The following is an 18,564-nucleotide window of genomic DNA, read 5'->3' as shown; positions in this document are numbered from 1 at the left end:
GGACAGTAGCATCTAAAACATCAGTCAACTTTGAGGTCTCTGTGGCTGGGGCATGTTGTGATCGCAATTAGCTGAAACACCTGCCTGGATTTGATGACGGCTGTGATTCACTCCTCCAAAATAAATGTGTTTTAAAACACATTATTAGATCAATATTAATCTATTTATGACTAATTCCAGAATAAAGGTTTTGTTCATTTTAGTGAATAACATAATGCAGATGCAATTTTCTAAATGTGTTTTTAAAAAAATCATTGTAGTTTTTCCATACAGCTTTTCCTTTGAGATAAAGAGTGAGTTCTTGGTGATGTTCAGTGTAAGAAAATAAGGAATTACGTTTCACGCTTTAGTACTTTCAGGTTCTTCCTTCCCTCCCATCTTGCTTGCATGGAGTTGGAGAAAATCTGTAACAGGAGTGCAGTTTTTAAAGCTATTATACCACACTGAAAAAGACAAGAGAAAAAGGAAAACTAAGATTTGGAAAGCACAGTCTACAAGATTATGGGGAAATACACCATTTCAAATGTATAAAAGTACCTGAAAAAGGGAATTCAATAAAATGTTTTCCATATTCTCCAAAAGAAAAAAAAAATCCTGGATTCGAATAGCAGCAAAGAAAGTTCAAGTAATAAAGTGCATCTGTTATGTCTGAGAGACTGACATACATTGTGCAGTGAGGATTTGCCATCTTTACTTGACCTAAATATCCAAGATTTTTCAAGTACTATATCAAAATGCTATTGTTACATGCAGTTTTCCTGTCCAATTTCCATCAGTGGAAGAAATTTCTTCTAAAAAGATTGCTGCAACACCATGACTTACAAACTGGTTTGTGTGGAGAAGCAGAAATATACACTGTTTGCTTACAATACTGTGCAGAAATACCTTGGAATTAGGTTTTGCAGAAGTTGTATGAATCATTTTGCACAGGCATGAAGTGTTTTGTTATTCAGTCCTGGTGATAAATTATTGGATGTTGTTGAAAACAGGCTAAACAACTGCAAGGAGAAGTTCAGAGATATTGCTTGCATGAGCTAGATGGTTTCTCAGTGGTTCTTCCATTCCTTTCTTTTACACTCTGAACACATACCTTTTAACCTCTGAAAACTTACTTTGGGATTAAGAACAGGAAATTTGGAAAATAAGGTAGTTTTGGGGAAATGTGTTTTATCACCTACCCTGCACATCTGTGTCATTACTAGGCACCTGCTTTATCGGGCTTTGTTCTAACTTTGTACACATTTTTTTATAGATACTGAGAAGTTTGCCATTCTGTTTGTCTTTCAATGTTTGTTTATTTCTATGGTACAGAGTCTGTGAATATAAAAATTAGCATCATGCTGTATTTAATATTGGAAAAATGAATCATGAAATAGCTGGGGTTTTTGTTCTATGGCCTTAAATATGTAGCATCTGTTACTCAAAAGCAGGTGTTGTGAGCACAGTTGCATGGAGTTTTAGGAATTACTCATTTTAAGGGTCTGTATGTCTTGCTTGTGCATATATGTTTATATTGATGAGATTGCCATGAAGCTTGATCAAATAAATTGAAAATAAAATTTTACTTTTTAATATAAGCAATAATTTCATGGGAAAATAAATTTTGTGTTATGTCCTACCTTCATGAAAAATTTCTGCAACAAAGAAGATGGATTCTTTTTTTCTGTATTAAGATTTATAAATTCATCAATTATTCTCCTCTATATTGGCTCAAATTTCCTTAAAATAAAAATAATTCAAGACTAGCAGCCTGTCTTTAAAACAGAATCAAGACCACACTCCCCATTTCTGTGCATTTAAATGAGACTCAAGTAATAATTCAGCCAAATCTGAAGTCCTTTTTCTGAGACACACAAAATGCACAGTTACTTTGTTCTGTTCTCTGTTTTCTGTTACAAATGACTGTTTTCCTAGTTCTCTCTTAAATGCTGCAGGCACTAAATTATGTCTTTCTGCTGTAGAAAAAAAAAAAAAAGGAAGTTGCTGGAAAAAATAGAGGAATTTTTATGGAAAATGGATTTAGATTATGTGATATTACTGGGTTTGGATTGTTGCCTGTCAGAATACTGGGCTGCAGTAGACGTAGTGACATGCAGGCAGTTGAACTTGGTGCTGGTGTAGAGGCTGGGCCTGGCTAACATTGCCCACAAATTTGTGATCTCCAGGGATGACCAGGCCTCAGCACAGGCCTTGCCCCCAGGCAGGCCTTGCCCCCAGGCACTATTCATGGCCCATGCTGCCATGGGGTGTCTCAGGCTCAGCTCTTGAGATTTAACTTATGTTCTGGGGCTGAGTCACTAGACCTAGATAGAAAGACAGTGACGCATTTTTGACAAGGATTCAAATAAGTTTTATGTGTCTTACGAAGTGGAAGAGCAGCTCATCTACCATGATGACTGAAGTGTGCTCCTATGCCATTGCTAAACTGGATGGTGTTTGTAGCAATTTTTTCCTGATGAATCTTGCATGGAGTGATGTTGCTTTTACCTGTGTACAGTAGGAGTAATTGGGTGATTCTCTTTAACTTGCAGCTTTGGCTTTTACTCCTGATTTATTATCCTGACTGGAGCTCATACAAGAGCAATAATTGGCCTTGTGAACACAAATCCTGAAGTCTCTTTCCTAGTCTCACAGACATGCATAGGAGCAAAGGATTTCTATTCATTTAAACAGTATTAGAAATATATGATAACAGCTTTTCCTGCCTTTAAAAGGACAGCTTTTTGAAGTCTGGAGACTTGAGATAAACACTACAAAGAGACTCATGTGTACCAGCGTGTAAGAAGAGTGTTTAGTACAGATTCTTGCATGAGTGCTGAATACATCTTTGCCACAGTGGCTAATGATTGTTGAGCACAGTGACTAGGTATACTAAGTTGCTGTTACTCCTGGTGAGAATAAACAGGAGCAGTCCAGGTTTCTAATTGCTTCTTCTCATTGCACAGCAAAAGAATAAAATAAAACAAACAACAACAAACCAGCCAAACAAAAAAAAACCCATAAAAAATCAGAGCTACATGAGGCACAGCTGGTTTTTGAGATGATCTCAGTAACTGAAACTTTCAGTCATTTAGCTTCTGTGTAAAGTAACGAGTGCCACAAATTAATATAATGTGTTTTATGTTTTTAGGCTGGTACAGAGGTGTTTCCATTAAGAAGCCCAATGTAAAGGTAAGTGTGAATACATTTTTTTTAATTTAGCGGGAGATTGTATCTACTTTGCTATTGCAAACCTGTAACTCTTGTTTTCCCTTACCCTTGATTTTACTTCTCCAACTTTTTTTCCCTGTGGGAGTATTGGATTTATTTTCTAAGTGACACTCATTAGTCACCCAAAAGATCATAAACCTTCCTAACGTGAACATGTAATGTTTCCAACGTTTATAAATCTCATGCATTTTGATCTTCTCCACACTGCTCCCCCAAGAAAGGCATAGAGGGGTGATCTTGCACTGCTTAATTCAGGATTTTTAAAGAACTGATTTAATAATTTGCATTATTAATCTAAGACCATTTTGACAAAATGTCTGATGAAAAAAAATATTTCAGGTTTTGACCACTGCATTTGGTTGTTTTCCAGTCACATGCCTGTTTTGCTGTTGGAGAACTTTTTTGACTGTTCTGATACGGATTTTTTGTGAGTGCACACATATTTGTGTAAAAGTGTCTATGCAAACATGGAAACAGTCACTTCTATGCAAAAATCACTTCATTATCTTTTGGATTAAGAATTAATTGTATTTAAAAAGAAAATAATACCCGATTTCCTCATTTTTACCTGTGTTATGGAATATAATGCTACCTGTATTATGCTTTCATTACTATAATACTCTTTAAATTTAAAAACCTGCATTGATTTTGTGTTTTGCTCTATCTTTTGCTTGTGTATATGTTCTCTTTTGATCGGAGAGCCCTACAAACCTTCCTTGGTTTCTTAGGTAACCAGCACAGGATGAAAGAAATAAATAGCATTAATTGGAAGTGAACCAAACAAGAAACCAAAGTAGCATTTCTTCCTTCTCCAGATTTTCATGTGGCTGAAAGCATGTGCACTTACTATTTTTTCCTCCGATGAAGCCATTCCCGTTAGATCAATCTTTTTTCCTTCTGCAATTTCAGTCTTGCCTGTGAAAAGGAAGGAATTTTTCTCAGCACTTTGAATCATCTTTTCTTAGTGTTCTTTTCACCACCACCACCCATGTCCCCTCCTTCCCCCTGGGTAAATTTTCATTCCTAAATTGTACTGGTTTAAAGCTCTAAAAATTTAAAGCCTACACTTGGTTACTGACATTTTTGTGAGCTGCCAGCTGGTTTTTAACATGAAGATTACCAGGGCTGATCCTGTATTCCCCACTGACTTACCGTTTTTGCAGGCTGACATTTGCTCTGAGGATGCAGGGCCATGTGTTTCATAGAGGTAATGGAACACTGTGAAAAATTGGGTTTAAGTTACCTCTTTTCCCCACATTTAATCACACAAGGGCACAGGCAAAGTTAGAATCCAGCCATCATGGGAGCAGCAAAAGGGAACTAACCAGGGCTATCCCAAGTAGGTTTAAACAGCTTTTTGTTGCAAAGGGGGAGGAGAAAGGACAACTCTAAGGTATGCAAGTAATAAAGTACTAAAATAATAAAGTGTTTTTATATTAAGTATATTGGCAATTACTTATTGTGGCTTAGGATATGAATGCTTAAAGCTGCAAGTGTATTTTTTTAACATACAGAATTTTTTCTCTTCCAGGGGATTTTTCCAGCAAACTATATTCACTTGAAAAAGGCAATCGTCAGTAACAGAGGGTGAGTAATTTTCATTCTCTTTAAGAAGCTGCAGTGTTTCTCATCTAGAAGGGAATCTAAGAAACAGCTATTAAAATTTATAGAGTGATTTGTAGTTCATTATATCTTTTGCGTATTAGAGTTTTTAAAAATGAACTGTAACTCTGCAGAGCTTTGGGGTTGGTTTTTGGTTTGGTTGTGGTTTTTTTTTTTTAATGTAGCAATAATCCATTCTGTTGGTTTGCTCCTGTTCACTTTTTGCTCATAAAATTATAACTCCAGAAGTGTCAACTGAAACACATGCATTTTAAAGAGTTCCACTTGTTTGGTCAGGCATTGGAACATGTCGCCACCACTGGAGGTGTCCAAGAAACACATAGATGTGGCACGCCAGGACGTAGTTTAGTTGACATGGTGGTATTAGACAGTTGGACTTGATCTTAGAGGTCTTTTCCAACCTTAAAGATTCTGTGATTCTGTCTTTCAATTCTGCTTGTTCCTCTCTGCCCAAATTCTACATGTTCCTCTGTTATGGAGGTAGCAGTGTGCAGACAGCCCATCTTGCCATCGGTGGGTGTTCACTGCGACCTAGCTGACAGGGTAGCTACGTTACGGTGAAGCTTTTCAAAAGGATCCAACCCTCTGCAGCTCAAGCCAAAGAATGACTGAAATACACTGCTGAAAATGTTTTACCTTCACTGTCTTTAGAAGTAGCTCATATGTTAAACCTAGAGGCTGGTTTAATTTAGTTAATGCGAGTAACAGTACTGATGGAAACAATTTCAGAGATTTTACTGTGTGTAGGCTCTACAACCTGCAAAGTTTCCTGGGAGATTAAGACTCCTGATATCAATATCCTGTGTCTTTGCTGCTACTCTTACCTGCATTTTCTGGATTAAGGCCACTGTGGGGAGATTTATATGTGCAGCGTTTCAGACTGTTACCCAAGGCAACAAATTACATGTGAAAGATAAAACGTGTTAAATGGCATTTAGTGAATTATCTGTAGAAAAATTTGTGGCTTCTGATGGCCTTGAGTTGAATATTTATCCTCTGAGGGAGTGAGTAAAGATTGTAAAGGCAACTGTGATACTGAGGCTTCTTAACTTTGGGGTGTAATAAAATTATATATATTGCATAGAATGTGTATTCTCCTTAGGGATAAGACCAGTTTCCTATAATCTGTAGTTAATTAGTACTCAATGTTTAAAGGGCAACCAGTTCAGGATATTTAGATACTTCCTAGGAAAGTTGATGTGCCTTTTAAAAATAAGTGTCAGAGACAGCTATACCAATTGTACAACAGAACGTGATACAATTGTAAACCAGAGATCATGGTTATTTCATGTTTTGGTAAAAGAATTTTTGCCCCTGTATTGAGGAATATATTCACATATCTTCCAAAATGTGGTTGGTTTGGGTTTTTTTTTTCCCACCAATGCCAGAAGTTTGTAAATCTGTTTCTAAAAATAATTTTTAAAAGACCATTTTCCTTTGGTTTTGCTCTCCTCCCCTCCACCCCCATTAGCTAAAGTGTATTGTGTGATTCCTTTTGTCCTTTCATTTTCTGTGGTTTCATAAAGGGATGTTGAACTAGTTTGAATCCCCTTCACTGTAATGGCATTTTACAGCCATCTGAAAAGAACTGAGTTTTCAGCTCGAAGTGGTTATGGTATCATTTTGAACATTGCTGGTGTCAAGATGATCTATACTACACGCATACTTTTTGTTTAACGATGGAAATTATCTCTGAATGTGAGCTAAAGAATAGGTGTTGAGATTTTTATCATATTCTTAGCAGCACACTTCAGATGACAAGCGTACTCATAGAGATTTGTTGCAGCATGAATTGAGAATGAATTGAGTCTTACTGTGGCCAAATTCAGGAAAAAACCAAGCCAACCTTAAAACCCAACCCAAGTGTAAGCATTGCAGGAGTGAAACAGAGCACAGTGTCTGTCAGTATTTTGGTTCCCCATAACTAAATGTGGGGATGAAAAGTTCATTGGCGTAACGATGGGGGGGGAAAAAATCCTGATGTGTCTTGTCTCTTAGATATGTATGTATATGAATTGTAGCTTCCCAGCCCCGGCTTTAGTGGGATGAATGCACTCCTAATATGACTATGCCAGGTTTCTAAGATAGTGATGGTTCTAATACATGCATGTTTTGGATCTTTATATTGGATTAACTTATGTCATTGATGTGAATATGAGGCTTTGGTAGCTTTGAAATGAAGAATTGAAGCTTTCTTTTAATTATCTCTTCCAAGAGTAGGGATACATACAGTGACCTAATTTCATCATCCTCTTCCCCATCACTTCTTACTTTTGGCTTCAGTTAATGTAGCACAATTAATTCTAGTAAGAATTTTCACAAGCAAATTACTGCATGAAAGTGTGTGGCTTCTTTTTTTAAGGATTAACTGTGTTCTCTTTTAAAAATAAACTAACCAGCAAAAACACCCCACACACACACCTTTCAGAATTCATTGTTTGCATATTTGCTCATTAGCATTCATTTAACTCTGCACAAAGTAGGAAGAAATAGCCTAAACTGGTTCTGGAATGGGGAGTTTGTAACTTCCCTTCAGGAGAATTCCAAGCAAGCTCTATGCACAGTCGTACTGCTGGAGAGGAAGGAATCTGTGCCCTTCCTGGTGGCTGGATGTGCCACAGAGGCTGTGTCTCAGTTGACACTGCTCATCCCGAACCACCTTTCAAGCCACCAATTTTCAGTTTGTCAGTTCTGCTGCTTCAGAGCCGGTGGAATATTGTTCCAATTGGTCCAACCACAATAGGGCAAGTTCTATTCTTTTTGATTAGAAGATAGTTCACCAATTTCATATCACAGAGTTACAGGGGTTGGAAGAGACCTCCAGAGATCATTTGGTCCAGCCCCCCTGCCAAAGCAGGGTCCCTAGAACAGGTCATATAGGTTGGCGTCCAGATGGGGCTGGAATCTCTCCAGAGAAGGAGACTCCACACCCCCTGGGCAGCCTGTCCCAGGGCTCCATCACCCTCACTGAGAAGAAGTCCCTGTGCTCCAACCTGAAGTCAATATTGAAAAACTCTTCTGGATAGGAAGGGTTAGATGGCAGATCTTTTCTGTAGTTAATAATACTAACTAGTGTACTAATTATAGTGGAAAAAAGGGTTGGACTGGCTTAGAAAGATGGGACACGAACTATGAAGGACCCCACTTTGCAGGCAGGTTAATTTAACGGTAGTAAAGTGTTTTCATTGACCTGAACCTAGAATGAAATCATGTATTTTGAACTAGGAAATCACAGAATCACAAGGTTGGAAAAGACCTTTAAGATCATCAAGTCCAACTGTTCCTGTCCTAAGCTAAACCATATCCCTAAGTACCTCATGTACCCTTTATTAAACACACACAGGGTCAGTGACTCAGCCCCTCCCTGGGCAGCCTGTTCCAGGCCCTGACAACTCTTTCAGTGAAAAAATTTTTTCCTAACGTCTAAAGTGACCCTGCCCAGGTGCAGCTTTGTGCCATTTCCCCTTGTCCCATCTCCCCTTGTCCCATCTCCTGTCCCCTGGCTGAAGAGGCCATCGCCCACCTCTCTACACCCTCCTGTCAGGTAATTGTAGGTGGTGATAAGGTCAGATGCTTTACTCAAACTGATTCTTGTGGAATGTAGTGGAGCAACAGTTGATATGACTATAGTTGCTTCAGTGGTAGACAAATGTTGCTCTTAAGATACTTCGAACAAATTTAAACAAGTTCACGTTCCAGCATTTTACAAATGACTATGTTGGCCTTTCTTTTTCCTACCTTTTCCAGGGTACCTTTCCTAATGTTTTCCCCTCCTTCTCATACAGGCAATATGAAACAGTCGTTCCTCTTGAAGATTCCGTGGTGACTGAAGTCACAGCCACGCTGCAGGAATGGGCTGTGCTCTGGAAACAGCTGTATGTGGTAAGAACAGAAGTCTTCTTCTTGTACTTTATTTCTCAAATAACTTAGGAGATATTTTAAGTGTCACACAAATTAGTGTTCTTAAATATGTAAGAAATAGCATATAAGTGTAGTAGCACAAAATAGAAGACTTTCTGTAAGTCACTTCAAAGAATTATTCATCACAGTCTGTAAGTGTGTGTTTTAGCACCGAGTTTGAAAGAGGAATAACTTAGAGGTCTCTTTGTATGATTGTTCCATCCTCTATTAAAAACAGACACTCAGGTGTATTGAGTTTTATACTCATCTATTTTTTTATATATAATTTTCAGTTACTGCCACATAATGTCACCTACCTCTGCTTTCATCTTTGTTCTTACTTTTTTAATGGCCAAACCCCATGGAACAGTGAATAAACCCTTGCACATTTCAAGGTGTGTTCTTTTTTTTTTTTTTCCCCTCCCTTTTTAGCTTAATAATTGCAAGCCATAACTGTAGGTTTTAAGATCAGGAACTGTAGGTGGTACATACAGGAGTTGCCTTCCTTTACTTTAGAGACATATCCTTCATAGAGCTGCTGCAGCTCTGCTGCCTTATTTAAACCTGAAGTGACAATAGTTAGATACCTAAGAAATGAAATCATAAAAGATCCAATTAAATGAGTCTACTGTGTCTCTAGCATAACCAACCATGTTCCAGACTCTCTTCAAAAAGCAATCAAGTCTTTTAGGAAACCAGTTTTATTTCCTTTGCTCCCACTTCTACGGGGATCACATGCCTCTCAAGAAATTTTCTTGGAAAGTAGCATCCAGCCTGAGGGGGGGCATTACACGTGGTGTATACACCTTTTTTATGCTCAGTACTCCTGCTTTTTCTGTTTCAAATGATTACCTCTCTGGTGTATGTGAATAAAGCAATCTTTTCTGTTTTCTTCCTGTAAGATTTTCTCTCTCCCTGGTGTCAGATGAAGAAGACAACAGTAATACTGACAGTGGTACTGAATAGGAGAAAGGGGAATCATTTTACCTACAAATGAGTTACACTTCCTTTGTACTAATCTGTTTCTTTTTTATTGTTAAAACTAGTTCCTTGAGGGGATGAAGAGAGAAAGCTCTGGCTATAAACTTTCACTTAGTAATTTTCTTTTTGGGACTGCTTTCTAGTCTAGCTTATTATACTTATAACATCACACACAACACTATTGTATTCTTAATTAACAGGAAAGAATTTACTCTTTTCATAGAAATTTGGAAGGAGGCATCTGCTCCATGACAAGAAGAAATGGGTTGAGCTTTGGAGTAGAAAATACTTCTTGTGGAGGGTTTCTCCAGAAGTTATTTTTAAAAGCCCAAACAAACCCAAAAAAATCCCACCACAAAAAAAAAACCCAACCCCAAACTGAACTCCCAATATTTTTCTAATACAGAAGTAGTCAGAGGATTGTTCAGGTTGGAAGGGATCTGTTCAGACCATCTAGTTCAGCTGCCATCTCAAGTGGGGTCAGCTAAAGCAGGTTGTCCTGGATTGTGGCCAGTGATATTTTTAGTTTCCTGTGAATGAAAACTCCACAACTCCCCTGCTCAAACACTGACAGTGTTTCCTTATGTTCAAGACTAGTGATGTGGTACCATAGTTCTTCTGACATGGAAGAACAATCAGTGTGTCATGTTTAGGAGCGTAAGAGAAACTTGTTGCATTTACAGACTAAATCTGAAGCCCGAGGAGGGATACAGAGATGTGCAAATGGATGTGGCAGAGCTGGGATTAGCATTTTCTAACTGGTATATAGGCTAGAAGCTATGCTGTGAGGTCATATCTTAACATATATTAAGAAACTAAATGAAAAGACTTGCTTTGTGTTGGATCAGCACCAGCAGATTTTTTTTATTATTCCCAAACAGTAATATGAATCATCTAAGAAACCTAATTACTGTTGTTTATCAGGCTTCTGTGCCTAGTCAGCTTTGTAGAAAAGTTTCTTACCATAGTGGAAGTTCAAATGTTAGCTGTTACTGCAGGTGTTTTCAGCAGGTCAGTACCAATAAAGAAGAATGATAGGCACTTCATTAGTTAGCAGCATTGCACTGCAAGACAGCTGCTGAACAAAAGGTACAGCATCTCTTAATATCTCTGAATAGGCTGAAATGTTTGTCTCATGCTTTTTGGCAGATTTCTTACTTGGATTATGGTTTGAAAGACCACATTTGTTTCAATTAAAAATTCCAAGAAACTGCTTTAGTAATATTGAGATACATTGTTAGGTTTGTACTTCGGTTTTCAGTTAAACAATAGGAACTGGAACATCATACCCAGGAAGCCTGGAGTGATTAAAACACTGCCTGAAGAGGGATGCTGTGTTGTTCTGAGATAAAATAGCTCAGATGGGGAAAAAAATAATAATAATGAAGGGAGGAAGAGAACAATGAGAAATAGAAGGGCAAAGTGAGGCGCAACTTTGAGAGAGACAGCTGTAGAAAATTAGTTCGTGTAAAATATTGGCAATCTTCCTCAGCTCTCTGACCACAGAGAGCCTGTGCTTATTACTAGGAAGGAACTGTGTGTGGGGAAGCTGGAATAGGTTTGAGTTATGAGACTTGGACAGTGATTTTAGTTTGTAAGTCTGGGAAATATATATTGGAAAGATTAGTCTGAGTTCACTGAACCATACAGGGTTGTGATCTTCTTGTAATTTTTGCTATCAAGGTGAAAGCAAGTGATAGTGGAACTAGGAGCTGACACTGTGGAGAAAAAGGCATTTGTGTGTGATGAATTCTTAAAGGAAGGGCTGTGCCTAAAATGAATTTGAAATAAAGATGTATGGCGTGTTCTTGGCTTCTTTCTAATATCACATTATGCTCTGCCTAGTTAGATTCTGATATTACATCCCTTTAAATGCTAACAAAACGATAAGAATTTTGAAGATGCAGGCGGTTTGTCTCAAACTGGAAAGAGAAATACATTTTCTGATAGCTTCCATACCAGTATTATTTGTATTCAGGGTTTTTGTTATTTGTACTGGGTATTTTTTGTAGCAGTAGTGATACCCTAGTTAAAAAAAATCTACCTAAAAATAACACTTTCTTGTTACTGAATAATCAATAATAGAATTTTTTTTAAGGAGCAAAGATGCTATGACTTTCATGGTCCTAGGATAGAAAGAGTACATTTACCCCTGTGTGAATATGTAGCCTGTGTGCAGATAGAGATCATGCCGTGGCACTGGAAAATAAAACACAGTTCTTTGCCTTCTGATCTGGCTGTATCCAGGCTTCCAAGATGAGCACAGAAGCAGTGAAATTTAGTAACTACTTTTTGTCAAAAACATCAATATTCTCTTTAACCTATTCAGTTTGGATTTTCCTCCTTTTGACTGTCATTGTACAAAAGCTTTGGGAGGGAGTTGGCAGGAACTGAGTGTTGAAAACCCTGCACACTGATCTGCTCATCGTGTGGGCAGAGTGTCTGGTGGCTGTAGCTGACCAGATGTGTGAGTGCACGTACCCACATACACACATGTACATAGAGTGTCCCTAAGTGGATGGACCTTTTGCTTTGTTTTACCTGGCTCAAGTAGTTGTTGGTTAGATTAATTTGAAGAAGGTACCTATTTTGTTTTGTGGGAAGCCCGAGAAATGTAAAAGAAGATTCTGCTTATCCTTTCAGTATTGCAAAGGCTTATAAACAAAAGATGCTGGGGATTCTCTTCCCCAGTATTGTACTTAACATGAAGTGCAAGGGGAAAGAAAACCAAGATTATTATTGGTGCTGCTGTGGGAAGCTGGGCTTGTTCTTGTGACTCCTCTGGAGAGACAAAGAGTAGAGAGCAGAAAAGCAAGAACAAACCTTGGAGAGGCTTCTGTCAGCACAAAGGTGGATAAAGATGCAAAATTGCATTTGTTATGGCCCACTGCATGTCTATGGCCCTCAGGTAGTTGCCCAGACCAGTGTATGACTTCCACTGGGACAGAAAAATAATACCAATAAAGTGGATAACTTTCCCTCTTACCCAGTATGTGTTGATAAGATCTGTTATTTTTATACTACTTCTAAATAAAGGATCTGCAAGTTCTCTGTGAGCTTTAGTTAATTAGGTCAAACAAGACTCCTGTGAGTTGTTAAGTCAGCTAAAGAGATCACTGAAACTCACAGTTGGAGCATAGTAGCTATTTTAGCAGTAAAAAAAAATTCCTTAGAGTTTAAAATGTGATGTGAGGACTATTTCTGTTGAAATAGCAGATGACTGTAGAGAGACCAAACATAATTGCCCAATTTAGAATTTGGTCAGATCAATAAAGGTAATTTGCTACTTTTATGGAGAAGGGGAACAGGGGGGATGAGTGGGGTGACTTCTCGTTTGGTTTTAGGAGCAAGGACCAAATGGTGTGAGAAATAGATGGAATTTTTGCCAGATGAGGCTGAAACAAATTTCCTGTTGGGCCCTTTAAACTTTTCTGAGGATCCTTTCAAGTATAAAGAGAGTGAGTAAAAAGACTTGGTGCAATTGAAGCCAAGCTGAGTGTTCTAGGGTGTTTCTAAGATTGAGGCCCTAGATCAAAACTCATCTTAGGAAAGAAAAAAGTTATTTACCAAACAACCAATGTAGCTTACTCTTGTACTGGAGTATTTTATGAGACTTTTATTTAGAGAGATGCCTTTAGCTTCGTAGCTAATAAATGGCTTAGTCAACCTGCTAAACTATGTAGACAGAAAAAAAAGTGTTATGATTTAAACCAGGCATGCTGCATCTGAGGTCTGTTTCAGAAGGTCTCCTTTGAAGGAATAGAATGGAAAGTGAAAACTCTGAGTATATTTCATACACACAGTTCTGTGCAAGCAAACCCCTGAAAAGATGAGGTAGTTGTACTGAGACAGATGTGGTCCTCTTTCCTTGCCCTGAGTCGTTTTCAAGGTTAGTTGCAAATAGAAAAGTGCTTTAGGGTGATTGTTCAGCCTTTGGAAAAGACATCTAGAAAGAATCTCAAGATTGGGATGGCTCCAGAGGAGGATGATCAGGGCAGTTGAGCACCTCTCCTGAGAGGAAAGGCTGTAGCTGTTGGGTTTGTTCATCTTGGAGAACAGAAGGCTCCAACAGGACCTTATTACAGTCTTCCTGTTCTTAAAGGGACTCGGAAGAATGTTGGGGACAGACTTTTTAGCAGGGCCTGTTGCAATAGGACAAGGGGTAATGGTTTTAAACTGAAAGAGGGGTTATTCAGACCAGATAATAAGGCTTGTTATTTTTTACAAGGGAGGTGAAACACTGGCGCAGGTTGCCCAGAGAGGTGGTAGATGGCCCAGCCCTGGAAACATTCAAGGTCAGGCTGGGCAGGGCTCTGAGCAACTTGATTCCTGCTCATTGTGGGGGGGTTTGGACTAGATGATCTTGATTGGATTGTGAAGGGTACCTGCAGAATGATATGGAGAATGTAGAATGATGAACACTTTGGTGTTGTGTGCCTAAGATGAATGTTTTTATATTTTGGTATGTTCAGTCATGGAAAGGGAAGCTGGAGGTTAATCATACAATCATAGAACAGCCCAAGCTGGAAGGGACCTTGAACGATCATCTGCTCCAACTTTTCATGGGAAAGGGAGCCTGGATGAGATTGTCTAGCACCTTGACCAATTGCATCTTAAAAACTTCCAGTAGTGGGGACTCTCCCATGTTCCCAGGGAGGTTGTTCCAGTGTGTGATTGTTCTTACCAGAAAAAACTTCATTCTTATGTTGAGATGAAACCTCTCACAGGGCAACAAATACCAGTTGTCCCTTATCTGCTCCATGTGGCTCCTTGTGAAGAGAACCTCTATCATCATTGTAGCTATCCTTTAAACATAGAATACTGTGATGAGGTCCCCATGAGCCTTCTACAGGGAGCAAAGAACTAACTCCTTTAGTTGTTCCTCACAGGGTAGGTTCTCCAGCTCTTTGATTATCTTTATGGCACTCTCTTGGATACCCTCTAGTCTGTCTGTGTCTTTCTTGAAATGCTGGTGCCAGATTAAAGACCACAATATAGAATTGTTGCAATGTGACTGATGCCTCATTACCTTAGGCACTATGCTGTTTGGATATGTAGGCACTGGAAAGTGGAGTAAAAGTCCTTCTTATGCTTTGTTGTGCTTACATAATTTTATTAGCTATGGTTTCTTGGAGGTTGTTAGAGGATGTCATGACTTCTGTGCTTCTTTGGTGAAACAGTCCTCATGTATAATCTCTGCTTAGTATTTACTAGGTCGTTGCCATAAAATGCAATCCATTTCAGTCCATTTCCCTTTAGAGTTCACTTGCTGAAGTTCAGTTTAAGTGCTTCATATTTTAAGATTATAAAAGATACCCATAATGATTCTGTTTTCCTTCCCTATTTTAAGAGATTTAATGCAGTCAGCCCCTCATAGCGATTTGTGGAAGTCTGTGAGCTTTAAGGATTTAGCAGTAGGCATACATTTTTAGTAGAGTAAACTAAGGTTAGTTTGTAAGCAAGTCTTAGATCATTAAAATCTGAAAAATTATGATAATTGCTTTGAAAGTGACTTTCCTTTGGAGACCACTGAACTCCTGGATGGTTTATAGAATTCAAAGAACAGTAGAACAAGGAGCGATACCTGCCAAGGGCTACGGAGATGATGAAGGGCCTGGAGCATCTCCCCTGTGAGGAAAGGCTGAGTGAGCTGGGGCTGTTCAGCCTGGAGAGAAGAAGACTAAGGGGGGACCTTATGAATGTTTATCAATATCTGAAGGATGGGATGCAGGGGGAAATGGGCAGCCCCTTTTCAGTGTCTGTGGGGACAGGACAAGGGGCAATGGCTGCAAGTTGGAGCACAGGAAGTTCCACAGCAAGATGGGGAGGAACTTTTCCCCAGTGAGGGTGAGGGAGCCCTGGGACAGGCTGCCCAGGGGGTGTGGAGTCTCCATCTCTGGAGAGATTCCAGCCCCGTCTGGACGCCGCCCTGTGCAATATGAGCTGGGGAGCTGCTTTGGCAGGGGGTTGGACCCCATGGGCTCTCCAGGTCCCTTCCAGCCCGTATGATTCTATGATACATTTCATCTTTCACTTACTTCCAAGTACAAATTGATGATAGCATTGAAGATTCTTAGGATTAACTAGGCAGTTCTTATGTATTTTCAAACAAACAAAATGTGGACTGTAAAACACAAACTACGAAGTACTAATCAGACTGTATGGGAGGCATATATGTTTTGTGTTACCATGGGGATAGATAGATTTTTTTAATAGATTCTAGAAATAAAGACAGAATTAAATGTAAGTCACCTTCTGCTGTCCTTGGCAAGTCTCACTGACAAACTACTTGCAGGGTGTTTTTATAATTTCTTGCTTTGTAGGAGAATGTTATTCAGATGTTGACAGGGGGAGGTCATAATATCCTCTTTTATTTTGGTAAATAGAAATCAATAACTGCCTTCCTGATACTGAAATTTATAGCAAATTTGGGGGGTTGGGGATTTGAAGGATTTTTCTGAGATTAAATTTTCAAAGCATTAGCAAGATCAGGGCTAACAAAGAGCTCTTTCCTTTTAAAGCAATATTCCATATATGACATGCTGAAACAGTGTTACAGTGTATATGCAAACTAAATGTGCTATAATAAAACCTGGGAGTTTGATTTTATTAAAGCTGGTTTGACACTAGCTGTGAACAGGCAACCAGCAAGGAAACAGAATAGAATCTACACAGGGGTAACCAACGGGTGACCTGCAGATGATTTCAAACTGTTTCTTTTGTACTGTAAGCAAACTGAACACTTTGTGACAGGCGACCAGGGAAAGGTTTTATTCCAAAATCCAAACAGGAGTTTGAGGATTTCTTCATCTGTAACTTGAGACTCACTTGGGTTGTTCCAAAATGATGTACGACAGAATTGCATTTGAAATAGAAGCAAATGGTGGAGTGGGTTGATTTTAGTGTTCCAAAGATGTATTTTGAGAAAAAAATGTGCTTTGGTTTCATTTTTAAAGAACAGATTAGAGAAGAAGGGAAAAAAAGTTCTAGGGGAAACTGGCAATCTGGCTTTTTGGAGTGAGTGAGCAGACGTGTGTGCATGTATAGAGCTTAGAAGGAAAAAAATAGCTCATCCTTCATGGGTTTTTATTGGAAGTAAAAATTTTATTGGGTTTCATTTTATAGAAGACAGATATTTTTCAATTTTTTCTAAGAGAAAAGCAAAGAACATTTGTCCTTTTGGCAGCCTATATGGTGGGGTTGGCTGTGTGGTATCAAGGGTCCTTCAGTCTTACCCTGATTTGTGTTACTTTCTGTTGTTTCTATCCTTAACACATAGAGAAGTTAATTAACATGAAATAATTGTAATTATTATTAATGATTGTAATGATATATATATCTATATAATGCAATTCTATATATTTTCTAAAGGGGGTGGGTAACAAAGTTTCATGAGCAGGAGGGGTAGAAAATCAGGGTTATGAGAATTAGTGTGTGCACAGGGTACTAAAATCCCTGTGGCTGGAGCGACAGAGCACTGGGGGCAGCAGTGGATTGCCAGCACTGGGCCTGCCAAATCTGATTGCTTTCTGCATTGTTGCATTTGGCTGGGCAGGAGGTAATGACTGATTATTGGGCCTTTCCTAACAAGCAGGAATAAAAACATATCTTAATTTTAAAAGCTCAGTGTAAGTCTGAAAAATGGATGGATATTTAATTTTACATAAGGTATTAAGGTGAAATTTAAACATTTAATAAGATTATTAAGTGTTTTTTTCTTCCTTCTTATTTCAAGTTCCAGCCACATGATATGCTGTGGTGATATCTGGTAAATCAAAACCATTCTAAAAATGTAAGTAGGGTTGTGAAGGCAAGTGTTCAAGAGACAGGGAAGTGCCAGTGCTTTCAATTCAGTCTGCTTTTTGTGTAAGAGTTATGACACGACCTTTAATTTAGTGCTCACTTACTATGTGATGTATAGTAATCAGGCTGGAAACCCCCTTCCTTCCTCTACAGGTTTCAGCTCTTCTCCAGTGAATAGAGAGTGTGAGAGAGACTTCCAGGAAGAGAAACATAGAATGTGTAAAGTTGGAAGGGACCCTTAGAGGTCATCTAGTCCAACCCCCTGCAGTGAGCAGGGACATCTTCACTAGATCAGGTAGCCAAGAGCCCCATCAAACCTGACCTTGAATGTCTCCAGGGATGGAGCCTTTACTGCATCTCTGGGCAACCTGTGCCAGTGATCTGTAGTGATCCACCACTCTGAGTGAAGAACTTTTTCCTAATATCCAACCTAAATCTCCCCTTTTCAAGTTTAAAACCATCACCCCTTGTCTTATGGCTCCGTGCCCTCAGGAACATTCTTCCCCAGCTTTCTTATAGGCACCTTTCAGGGACTGGAAGGGGCTATAAGGTTCCCCCAGAGCCTTCTCTTCTCCAGGCTGTGACAAGCCCAGCTCTCTCAGCCTGTCTTTGTAGGAGAGGTGCTCCAGCTCCTTTGGTCATTTTTATGGCCTCCTCTGGATGAACTCTTAAAATTAAGAAAATGTCCCCCAGAGAGGGATGTGACCTTCCATCTTCCATGTTATAGGAGACAGAAGCTCGTCTGCAAAACCAGGATTAATCTCTCTAGTCATTCATTTACTTCCACAAATATGTTTCAGGTTTGAAGTACTTGGATACCAAACGTTATTTAGAAGTCATTGGCAATGGGGAATATCTGCTTTCATGGGAAGGTTTGGGCAATTTTTAGTAAACTAGTCCCAAAGAACCACACATTGAGCCACAAATTATAATGAAGATCTGAATGGCTGTTCATTAATTGACAAAAATGAAGAGGAATTCTCCATGAGGTCATGCAATTAAAAACTATTGTAAAGCATATGTACAGGAGCCAGGGCTAATTTCACT

General features: G+C 38.9%; 1 protein-coding gene across 1 annotated transcript in view; it reads left to right on the top strand.

Annotated features, from left to right (window-relative positions):
• Positions 1-18,564, top strand: part of DOCK3 (dedicator of cytokinesis 3) — a gene marked incomplete at its 5' end in the record, with an annotated part of 199,231 nt that overhangs the window by 27,254 nt on the left and 153,413 nt on the right. The window contains 3 exons of the mRNA XM_084269630.1: positions 3,131-3,171; positions 4,742-4,797; positions 8,619-8,715. Coding sequence (XP_084125756.1) covers positions 3,131-3,171; positions 4,742-4,797; positions 8,619-8,715 — 194 coding nt within the window. The remainder of the gene's footprint in view (positions 1-3,130; positions 3,172-4,741; positions 4,798-8,618; positions 8,716-18,564) is intronic.

Source organism: Gallinula chloropus, assembly GCF_964237585.1.
Source record: "Gallinula chloropus genome assembly, chromosome: 12".
Lineage (NCBI taxonomy): Eukaryota > Metazoa > Chordata > Aves > Gruiformes > Rallidae > Gallinula > Gallinula chloropus.
The sequence above is the reverse complement of the archived record's forward strand: the minus strand, read 5'-3'. Positions and strand labels throughout refer to the sequence as shown.